This window comes from Trematomus bernacchii, unplaced genomic scaffold (assembly GCF_902827165.1).
Source record: "Trematomus bernacchii unplaced genomic scaffold, fTreBer1.1, whole genome shotgun sequence".
NCBI lineage: Eukaryota > Metazoa > Chordata > Actinopteri > Perciformes > Nototheniidae > Trematomus > Trematomus bernacchii.
The window spans coordinates 2,040,001-2,052,500 of NW_022987772.1; the positions used below are offsets into that span (position 1 = coordinate 2,040,001).

Consider the following 12,500-nt stretch of genomic DNA (forward strand, 5'->3'; position numbering starts at 1 on the left):
ATGATGATGTAGAAGAGACATGAAGAAGAGGGGACCCATGTTGATGTAGAAGAGACATGAAGAAGAGGGGACACATGTTGATGTAGAAGAGACGTGAAGAGAAGAGGGGACACATGTTGATGTAGAAGAGACGATGAAGAAGAGGGGACACATGTTGATGTAGAAGAGACATGAAGAAGAGGGGACACATGTTGATGTAGAAGAGACATGAAGAAGAGGGGACACATGTTGATGTAGAAGAGACATGAAGAAGAGGGGACACATGTTGATGTAGAAGAGACATGAAGAAGAGGGGACACATGTTGATGTAGAAGAGACATGAAGAAGAGGGGACACATGTTGATGTAGAAGAGACATGAAGAAGAGGAGACACATGTTGATGTAGAAGAGACATGAAGAAGAGGGGACACATGTTGATGTAGAAGAGACATGAAGAAGAGGGGACACATGTTGATGTAGAAGAGACATGAAGAAGAGGGGACACATGTTGATGTAGAAGAGACATGAAGAAGAGGGGACACATGTTGATGTAGAAGAGACATGAAGAAGAGGAGACACATGTTGATGTAGAAGAGACATGAAGAAGAGGGGACACATGTTGATGTAGAAGAGACATGAAGAAGAGGGGACACATGTTGATGTAGAAGAGACATGAAGAAGAGGAGACACGTGTTGATGTAGAAGAGACGTGAAGAAGAGGGGACACATGTTGATGTAGAAGAGACATGAAGAAGAGGGGACACATGTTGATGTAGAAGAGACATGAAGAAGAGGGGACACATGTTGATGTAGAAGAGACATGAAGAAGAGGGAGACACATGTTGATTGTAGAAGAGACATGAAGAAGAGGGGACACATGTTGATGTAGAAGAGACATGAAGAAGAGGGGACACATGTTGATGTAGAAGAGACATGAAGAAGTGGGGGACACATGTTGATGTAGAAGAGACATGAAGAAGAGGGGACACATGTTGATGTAGAAGAGACATGAAGAAGAGGGGACACATGTTGATGTAGAAGAGACATGAAGAAGAGGAGACACATGTTGATGTAGAAGAGACATGAAGAAGAGGGGACACAATGTTGATGTAGAAGAGACATGAAGAAGAGGGGACAACATGTTGATGTAGAAGAGACATGAAGAAGAGGAGACACATGTTGATGTAGAAGAGACATGAGACGAGGGGACACAGTGTTGATGTAGGAAGAGACATGAAGAAGAGGGGACACATGTTGATGTAGAAGAGACATGAAGAAGAGGGGACCACATGTTGATGTAGAAGAGACATGAAGAAGAGGAGACACATGTTGATGGTAGAAGAGACATGAAGAAGAGGGGACACATGTTGATGTAGAGGAGACATGAAGAAGAGGGAGACACATGTGATGTAGAAGAGACATGAAGAAGAGGAGACACAGTGTTGATGTAGAAGAGACGTGAAGAAGAGGGGACACAGTGTTGATGTAGAAGAGACGTGAAGAAGAGGGGGACACATGTTGATGTAGAAGAGACATGAAGAAGAGGGGACACATGTGATGTAGAAGAGACATGAAGAAGAGGGACACATGTTGATGTAGAAGAGACATGAAGAAGAGGAGACACATGTTGATGTAGAAGAGACATGAAGAAGAGGGGACACATGTTGATGTAGAAGAGACATGAAGAAGAGGGGACACATGTTGATGTAGAAGAGACATGAAGAAGAGGAGACACATGTTGATGTAGAAGAGACAGAGAAGAGGGGACACATGTTGATGAAGAAGAGACATGAAGAAAAGGGGACACATGTTGATGAGGAAGAGAGAGACATGAAGAAGAGGAGGGACACATGTTGATGTAGAAGAGACATGAAGAAGAGGGGACACATGTTGATGTAGAGAGACATGAGAAAAGGACACATGTTGATTAGAAGAGACAGAATGAAGAGGAAGACCGTGTTTGATGTAGAAGAGACGTGAAGAAGAGGGACACCGTGTTGATGTAGAAGAGACGTGAAGAAGAGGGGACACATGTTGATGTAGAAGAGACATGAAGAAGAGGGGACACATGTTGATGTAGAAGAGACATGAAGAAGAGGATTTTGCTTAATTGGTGGCCTTTGCAGCAGCATAAAAAACAACGTAGAAATCATAGACTAGAAATAAGCTATACTAGAATTTAAACATCTCAAGATAGAATTAAAGCAGCATTAAAAAGTTAAACCCATATCGTGCTTCCTGCGATTTGAATACTCCACTAGTCCATATTGCTATTTTTGATCAAATGATTAACACATATAACCCGGTGTTTTCTGCAGACCCTTCCAGAACATCACGGAGTTCGAGGGTCAGGACGGCTGCGGCTCGAACAGCTGGAACATGGTGGACGTGGAGCTGCGCCCGGACAAAGACTCGGACCCCGGGGTGCTGCTCTCCGCCCTGAAGCCCTGGACGCAGTACGCCGTGTTCGTCAAGGCCATCACGCTCAAAGTGGACGACAAACACCTCAGCGCCAAGAGCAAGGTGGTCTACATCCGCACCAGCCCCTCAGGTGAACACCCATTCACAGGAACCACTCATCAAGGTTACCTGGTGCACATCTCCAAAGCATACATTGGTTAAAATAACAATTTTGTCTAATTTTGTACCCCCTTTTTTGCCCATAAGATAAATCTGCATACAGTACATATACAGGGCTGCCAACATTTGAGTTCAGCTTGGAGTGAGATTTTTTTTTTTTGGTGAACCGAAAAAAGAAACGTCCATGTGTACAGTGTTACAAATGTATTGAACATGTACAAACTAGGGTTTCCCATTAATGTACCGGGCGCTACAGTGGAGTACGCACATACACAGTGTACCCGCGACTCAAGATGGAAAAATTATCTTTTTGATAATATATAATATATAAAAGTATATCATTAATATATGATTTTTGGATAATATATTATCAAATATAACGATCAAAACGAAATAAGTAGTAGTAATTATTAGGGCTATACTGGCACTTGTTAGCATTAACTTTAATTAATTAAAAAAGAACAAAAGAAAATATTTTTATATCTTATAATATATTCTCCTTACCTTCTCTTATTCTTCTCATCCTCCTTCTCCTTGTCTTTGCTCAGACCCCCGGTATACCCTCGTTACATCCAATCAGTGTGCAAATACCGTACAGCCAATCACAATGCGTGACGCGGTCCAGGTTGCTAGGCGGCAGTGCTACGGACCGCGGGTGTCAGGTGACGCAAACAGGAAGTCCTCCGTAAGCCTGACCGTCTCATTTCGTAGACCGCTCGGTTTGCTGTTCCTTCACTTTATTTTTATATTTATATACATGTGAACGAAAACTTAGCGTGAGGAAAGGCATGTGTGGCGTGAGTGCGTGAGATATGTGTTAATTGCGTGACTCTCACGCTCAATGCGTGAGTGTTGGCAGCCCTGACATATATCTTTCAACTTTGAATGAGCACAAAATCTATTAATCTTGCCTATAAAATATCTTTAATAGCATAGTATGTCAAGAGACAAACAAAAAACGTATTTATAACTTTTTTCATTTTCATAAATCTGTATCATACAAAAATGTCTTTCAAACCCTAACACACTAACTTTGAATGAACACACATTCTATTAATCTTACTTATAAAACACAGTCACCAATCATCAAGTTCAAGATATGGCTGCAGCGAAGCAGATACTGAATTAAAATTGGTTAAAATAACAATTTTTTACCCCCTTTTTTGCCCAAAAGATACATCTTTGTTATACAAAAATATGTCTTTCAAACACCTAACACATTCACTTTGAATGAGCACAAATTAAATAAAAATCTAACATTAATTATATATTATGTCAAGAGACAAATAAAACAACTTATTGATATATTTTTCAATTTTTTCATAGATTTTTTAATAATTCTTTTGCGGTTAATAAAATTATTATGGCATTACATAATCAAGATGAACAGCAATTCAATGCCTCAATCAATCATTCATTCATTCAATCAATCAATCAATCAATCAAACTTTATTTATTTGGAAAGAAAACTTAAAGTGGACCAATCATGCTATATTTTAATAATATAGTGTAGGACCATACCTATATAAGGCATATTTATACTTTTTTTTTTTCAAAATACCAAACAGATCATGCATTTTAGCCATGCCTCATTTTGCTCAATTTGACCATTTCTAGCTCTGTTTTAGCAAGGGTTGATTCAGTGAGAACAGCACCATCTACTGGCCTGGCATATGTACTACAGCGTCTCCAGCGCTTTCGAACGGCAATGGCCGTGGCTGTCTCCTCCTGATTGGTGGAGTTGGCCCAATAGCCGTAGCGCCACCGTCCTGACGTCAGGACAGTGTTCAAATCTGGATCAGTTTTTATCAGATCCGTTGCAGCCCCTTTTTTAGAGATTTGGGTATGGAGGAAAATAGAGAGGGTTGTGTTTTCTGACACTTGGTGAGTTCCCTGGAACACCGGGGACACATATTCATGTAGAAAAGACGTACAAAAGTGCATTTTGCATGATAGGTCCCCTTTAAATAAATGAAGTAAAGTACGAATTAATAAATGTAATTAAATACCAATTAAAAGGCAAATTAAAAAGGTGGGTTTTGAGTATGAACGCTCTCTATCGGTGAAAGTTCGCAGGGTGCAAGGTCACCAAAGATATTTACTGGGACCCTGGAGGGATTGCAAAAATACTAAGAGTGATTGTTTTATCCATCCATCCATCTTCTCCCGCTTATCCGTGGTCGGGTCGCGGAGGTATCAGTTCCAGCAGAGAGCCCCAAACGTTCCTTTCCCCTCATCAACCAGCTCTGACTGGGGGATCCCAAGGTGCTCCCAGGCCAGAGAAGAGATATAATCCCTCCACCTGGTCCTAGGTCTACCCCTCGGTCTCCTCCCAGCTGGACGTGCCTGGAACACCTTCCTATAGGGAGGCTCCCAGGTGGCATCCTTACGAGGTGCCCGAACCACCTCAACTGGCTCCTTTTGACGCGGAGGAGGAGCGGTTCAACTCCGAGTCCCTCCCGGATGACTGAACTTCTCACCTTATCCCTAAGGGAGACGCCAGCCACCCTGCGGAGAAAACCCATCTCGGCCGCTTGTATCCGCGATCTCGTTCTTTCGGTCATGACCCATCCTTCATGACCATAGGTTATTGCGATTGTTTTAATGTATTTTAATTCGGCAGATCGTTAAAAACGTGAAAGTCAACAATAAAAATGTAAAATCGATTCGAAGTTTACCTGGGGTTGGAGTTATATGATCTGTGTTTTCTTTAACGGTTGATAAACGTGGGTCTTCAGTTGAAAGTGATAGAGGGAGAACTTTGTAGTATTACAGGAAAGTAACATATTAAAGGTATACCTCTGTGTGAAGATAAGAAGCATCTGGTTTTAATTGTCTCACCTTCAAAGAGAGGCCATAATCAGATAAAACTCCCACTTTTCTTGCAGATGGTTTAATGTGTTATCACAGACTGTAGACTTCTGACTGACAGCGCTACAGAATAATTACCGTTGAGTTTGAGGAAGTTCAGAGAGGTCCAGATGGAGGAGAGGAATGTTTAGTAAACACAGCTGCAACTGGAAGAGACGGAGGAAATCTGATTTACACAAACGATGATATAATTACATGAAATGGGAGATTGTTTAAAACAAATCCAGCTGTAATCAGAATCTGCACCGAGAGACATTTAAACATGAAGGAAAACTCCAGGTTTAATATATCAAACAGCCACGGAGAGATCAGATTGTTTTACTTATATTTTTATTTAACTTGTTTATTGTTAATAATATAGGTTAAAGAAAACAAAGTTGGTTGTTCTATAGAGTCTAATTTGCCCAGTAACAAACTTTATTTTGGAAGTCTTTCTGGACGATATGTGGCGTTTTGTTATTGAACATTTTGTTGATCACCAGCACGGTTTTCTACTAAACAATAACAACAAATGTTCTTAGATGGGGTAAATATGGGAGTTGTTTGCTCGTACTTTCCTCTTACTTCACAGATGATTCTTGTTAAAAAAATATCCCTGGTCCCCGGCTTGAGCTTCAATCTCAGGATCCATGTATTTCTGATCCTCTCCAGAATGGAAGTAGTCATCACATACAGAGCATCAACTAGTTCCTGAACAGTGTCCTTCACATGCTGATATCAGGGTGTCCGCGGGGTCTTAAAAAGTATTAAAAGTTGATGAATCAATTCAGCGAAAATGAAGGCTATTAAAAAGTATTAAACGGCATTTTCCAAGGTATTACATGTTGTAGCTTGTTTTCAATAAGTATATAAATTGTCCAAAGAGGTTGTATTCTACAGTCTGCCTGAATGTAATCATTGCGTAGGTGTGTAGTGTGATTCTGTGTAGTTTATTTATGGCATCCTGTTGGGTTTGACGTCATCTGAACAGGACATCGCACGCTCACTGCTTGATAGCGCGCGAAGGTCCGTTTACGCCGGTTGTTAAACAACATCGTTATGGGGAAATGCAAGTTAGCGTTCAAATGGTTGGAAGATAAGGAGGAAGGACAATCAATACTGTATATAGTCAATGTGAGGTAAAGTGTGTCGCCAAGGTAACCGGTTAAAACTCAAAGTGGCGATGAGGTCTTAAAATGTATGGAAAGGGTCTTAAAAGGTATTACATTTGATTTCAGGATTCCTGCATATACCCTGGATATCCAAGAGAGGGAGTTACACAGTCACAAGATGGAGGAATAGAAAGCAGTATTCAATGTTTACTTCAGATTAGCTCCACGTCAGAAATGATCATGCTTGTCATATGTCTATCTCCATAGAGGCTGAATCATCATGTTAATCACATAGCTATCATATGCCTCAAACAGTCCTGATGCTCTTCTAGGTAATCATACATCCTGTTATGTTCACAGCTACAGTTGGGATACCTTTGTTATCATGTGTACTCTCATGTTGGAAGAGTACATTCACTATTTTCCCAACAATTCTCAATACTGTTTTTAATTTAATTTTCAGCGCCCTCCATGCCTCAGGATGTGAGAGCGTACTCTAACTCCTCCACCCAGCTGGTGGTCCGATGGTCTCCTCCCATCGCTCCCAATGGAAACCAGACGTATTACCTGGTGAGGTGGCAGCAGCAGCCTGAAGACAGAGAGCTGTACCAGCACAACTACTGCTCCAAAGGTACACACACATCACAACTAGTGCTCCAAAGGTACACACACATCACAACTACTGCTCCAAAGGTACACACACATCACAACTACTGCTCCAAAGGTACACACACATCACAACTACTGCTCCAAAGGTACACACACATCACAACTACTGCTCCAAAGGTACACACACATCACAACTACTGCTCCAAAGGTACACACACATCACAACTACTGCTCCAAAGGTACACACACATCACAACTACTGCTCCAAAGGTACACACACATCACAACTACTGCTCCAATGATTGTATTGCTTTAGGTACCTTGAAAGTGCTTACATTTTACTCATAACTGTACACATGCTGATAAGTGTTTAGATGTAATACACACACACTTTACTGCTCGTTGTTGAGTTACAGAGTTCTGCACCTGTCTCCAATAAATATATAATCACCTTCAAAATAAAAGCATACAGACTTAATATAGCCACGCCAAGTCCCTGAAGACTGAGCTACTGCCGACAAAATACATGGATTACTTTGTGTATAAAACAATTACAAAAACATTGCTTTCGGTGCTTAAAAAGTGCATAAATGTAGGGCTGTGCAATTAATCGTATTTTAATCGCAATTACGATTTTGGCCTGCCACAATTACGAAAACAACATAATCGAAAAAAACGATTATTTTGCTTTGCTAGGTTGTGACAGTGCACTGCAACATATTTGATCTCATGTATTTGTATTTATCATATTTATATATGTTTAGTAGCTTGTTGAAGTGCGCTCCAAAATATTTGTTGATCTTATTGGTATTTATTATTTTGATATTATTTATTTAAATGTAAATATAAATGTATCATTTATTTTATTTATTTTTGTATTGGTTTTTCAGTTGAATTATACGTTCAGGGAAATCAACAGTTAAAAAGATACTGTTCAAATTATTATTTGTATTTAAAAGTTCAATAAATGGATGTTTTCAAAGTCATGAATAATCGTATTTGATAATCGTGATATCAATTATTGACCAAAATAATCGTGATTATGATTTTTGCCATAATCGCACAGCCCTACATAAATGTTACTCCTAAAAACCTCAACAACCCTGATAATTACAGGAGTGTTTACATGAAATGCACACACACTTTATAGAGTGACAGAGTTCTTCTCCTGTCATTAATCTGATCTCCTGCTTCCTCCCACAGAGCTGAAGATCCCCATCAGGATCGCAGCAGTGGGAGTGGGGGATCAGGAGGAAGACCCTCTGAAACCCACTAAACCAGACTCTGAGGGCCCGGAGAAAGGCCCCTGCTGCCCCTGCCCCAAATCAGTGGAGGACCTCGAGGCCGAGGCCGCGGACGCCTCCTACAGGAAGGTGTTCGAGAACTTCCTGCACAACTCCATCTTCACCCCGAGGTAACCACGACGTTTAATACGTTATTAACAGAGGTGGGAAGTAGTGGAGTACAAATACTTCGTTACTGTACTTAAGTACATGTTTCTGCTATCAGTACTTTACTCCACTACTTATTACTTTTACTTCTTACAATTTGAACACAAATACCTGTACTTTCTACTTCTTACATTTTGAACACAAACACCTGTACTTTCTACTTCTTACATGTTGAACTCAAATACCTGTACTTTCTACTTCTTACATGTTGAACACAAATACCTGTACTTTCTACTTCTTACATGTTGAACACAAATACCTGTACTTTCTACTTCTTACATGTTGAACTCAAATACCTGTACTTTCTACTTCTTACATGTTGAACACAAATACCTGTACTTTCTACTTCTTACATTTTGAACACAAATACCTGTACTTTCTACTTCTTACATGTTGAACTCAAATACCTGTACTTTCTACTTCTTACATGTTGAACACAAACACCTGTACTTTCTACTTCTTACATTTTGAACACAAATACCTGTACTTTCTACTTCTTACATTTTGAACACAAGTACCTGTACTTTCTACTTCTTACATGTTGAACACAAATACCTGTACTTTCTACTTCTTACATTTTGAACCCAAATACCTGTACTTTCTACTTCTTACATTTTGAACCCAAATACCTGTACTTTCTACTTCTTACATTTTGAACACAAGTACCTGTACTTTCTACTTCTTACATGTTGAACACAAATACCTGTACTTTCTACTTCTTACATTTTGAACCCAAATACCTGTACTTTCTACTTCTTACATGTTGAACTCAAATACCTGAACTTTCTACTTCTTACATGTTGAACACAAATACCTGTACTTTCTACTTCTTACATGTTGAACACAAATACCTGTACTTTCTACTTCTTACATGTTGAACACAAATACCTGTACTTTCTACTTCTTACATTTCCCAAACAGGCTGGTTCCTTTAGTTTGAATGTGTGTTTGGTGGCGTGATCATTATTATTTAGAGTCATTGCGTGCCTATTGATTTGAACACGATCCGTGTATCCATCATTTCCTGGTCTTCTCTAAAGAAGAGGGACCAATGAAAACGTTGTCATGTTGCCGTTGTTCAGCATGGAAACATTCATTAGCTAACAATGACATTATTGTTCTATTAATATAAAGGGAGGTCAGGTACTCTTTAAAACAGCTGCTAGTTATGGGTACTTTTTACTGAAGTACATTTCAAAGCCCTCTTTACTTTTACTTGAGTAAAGAAGTTTAGTCAGGACTTCTAGTATTTTTAAACACGAGTATCTGTACTTCTACTTGAGTAACGGATGTGTGTACTTTTACCATCTCTGCTTATTAAATGGGAATAGTGGGGGGGTTTCCCAAGTGTTTTTTGTCTTCTGTATAGCTCTTGTAGCCCCTATTTGTGTCACATTGGTAAAACTCATTTTGTAGAAATAGATCATATGACTTTCTTTATTTCCAAACAAACGTATCTAGTGGCATTTGGCATTCCCGTTTAAAGAAATCCTGCTTATGTGAGCTCATTTAGAAAAGAGTATCAGGTTAAGTAGAATTCCTCCTCTACGGGACGAATAAAGAGTTCTGATTCTGATTAAAACTGCTCTTCCATCTTCCTCCCTCTCTTGTATCTCCTCTTCCTCTCTCCTTCAGACCAGCGGATCGTAAACGCAGAGATCTTTTCGGTGTCGCAAACTCGACTCACTCTCGTCGCAACCGCCTCCTTTTCTCCAACACCTCTTCCTCCTCTCCTCCTCCTCCTCTCTCTCCTCCGAACGCTGGCAGTAACAGCAGCTCGACGGACGCTGATCCGGCAGAGAAAGAGTTTGACTTCGTGGAGCAGGCGGTGGACGAGCGCGAGCTGCAGATCTTCGGCCTCCAGCCGTTCACCGTCTACAGAATCGATATCCACGCCTGCAACCGGCAGGTCCAACGCTGCAGCGCCGCTGAGTTCGTGTTCTCCAGAACCAAACCAGCAGGTGAGAGGAACTTCTGGTTATATATTGGGGGAGGCGTGTGGCACAGTGGTCTAGTGCGTTGGTGTTCGGATCAGGGGGTCACAGGTTCAAACCCCACTGCAGTCAGCATGTCGTTGTGTCCCTGAGACACTTCACCCCACATTGCTCCTGTGGGGATTGCCCACAGTATTGAGTATGTAAGTCGCTTTGAATAAAAGCATCTAACAAGTGACATGTAATGTAATGTAATGTAATGTATTGATAATTAGGAAGTTTTACTAGCAAATCGGGGTTCCCGTGGTTCCCTAAAAAGTCCAAAAAGGCATTGAATTTATAATTGAAAAGGCTTTAATTGATATGAAAATGTTGCAAATCTTCCTAAAGACTTAAGGGTCACCTCTGAACGTCTCAGGAACAAAGACCCCCTCTCTTTTTGTCCTGATCCATCTTTATAAAAACCAGAACCAAGCTTGCAGGTGAGAGGACCATCTGTTTAGACATGTGATAATTAAGAAGTTTTACTATCAAAGTAGTTAAATCAGGGTTCCCGTGGGTCCTTAAAAAGTCCCCAAAAGTCCTAAAGTCTTAATAATGCAAATACAAATTAAAATCAGCCATATGTTGGGTGTTTTAAACTCATCATAATTTATATTTTCTTCTCAAATGTATTCGTGTGAAGGTCATTTAATAAAGAAAAAAGTCTTAAATCTGACTTACATTAAGCTGTAGGAACCTTGAAACTTAATTTAAATATATGTAACTAATCTTCCTGAAGACTTAAAGGTCACCTATGATGCAAAATCCACTTCTTCATGTCTTTTATACATGAACATGTGTCCCCTGCAGGTGACAATGAACACGTTTTACTAGCAAACCGGGGTTCCCGTGGGTCCCTAAAAAGTCCAAAAAGGCATTGAATTTATGAACAAAAAGGCTTTAATTGATATTAAAATGTTGCAAATCTTCCTAAAGATGTCTTTTATACACACAAATATTTATGTGTGAACAGACCCCTCTTTTTCAGAGTTCTTTCGGGTCAATACGGTAATACGTTTTACTAGCAAATAAGCCCTTTCATTGGATTCAGTTAGCTAGTAGTTGTTAGGATTAACTTGTACAACAGGCTGTTGCAGAAATCGTGTAGAACGTGTTCTCCGTGTGGTTCTCCAGAGAAAGCGGATGATGTCCCCGGGCCGGTGTCCTGGGAGGGTCAGGAGGAGGACTGGGTGTTCCTGCGCTGGCCTGAGCCCCTCCGTCCCAACGGACTCATCCTCATGTACGAGATCAAGTTCAAACTGGCTGCGGAGGTGAGAAGACACACAACCTCCTGCAACATCACTGAGGAGCTGAAAGAGAGAAAAATGATTTTAAAAAGTCACGTTTATTCTTGTAGAAGTTGGTTATAGTGAAATATCAGACCAATATCCCCTTCAAACATACTATGCCTTCCTTTTTAACTAAAGGAACCCCTGGTGTGTAGGTTGTATTGATCAATGAATTGGGTGTATTACATACATACAGTATATATTGACAAATGAACTGACATAATGACCACAGTTTTATTTATTAATCATGAGGGAGGATGCATTGGCACTTTAAATCTTATAGCACAGTTAAGATAATACAGCTGGCATTGGATTATCTTTTGCTTATACATTTATGAGTAACATAGGCTCTCGTAAATAACTGTTTGATCTTCCCTGTGTGTGTGTGTGTGTGTGTGTGTGTGTGTGTTTGTGTCAGGCGGAGAAGCACGAGTGTGTGTCCGGTCAGACGTATCAGAGCCAGCGAGGCGTCAAGCTGTCCAACCTCAGTCCAGGAAACTATTCCATCAGAGTGAGAGCGACGTCTCTGGCAGGAAACGGATCCTGGACTCCGGCTGTGGATCTCTACGTGGCTGAGAGTAAGACACACACACACACACACACACACACACACACACACACACACACCGAAATCTAACTCTTAGTCTAGTTGCC

At 40.4% G+C, this 12,500-nt stretch overlaps 1 protein-coding gene across 2 annotated transcripts in view; it reads left to right on the forward strand.

Annotated features, from left to right (window-relative positions):
- LOC117497008 (insulin-like growth factor 1 receptor) overlaps positions 1–12,500 on the forward strand; it is an 87,298-nt gene that overhangs the window by 63,353 nt on the left and 11,445 nt on the right. For both annotated transcript variants that reach the window (XM_034148893.1, XM_034148894.1), the window contains exons 8-13: positions 2,298–2,530; positions 6,985–7,152; positions 8,334–8,544; positions 10,217–10,542; positions 11,692–11,828; positions 12,265–12,424. In XM_034148893.1, the coding sequence (XP_034004784.1) occupies positions 2,298–2,530; positions 6,985–7,152; positions 8,334–8,544; positions 10,217–10,542; positions 11,692–11,828; positions 12,265–12,424 (1,235 nt within the window). The remainder of the gene's footprint in view (positions 1–2,297; positions 2,531–6,984; positions 7,153–8,333; positions 8,545–10,216; positions 10,543–11,691; positions 11,829–12,264; positions 12,425–12,500) is intronic.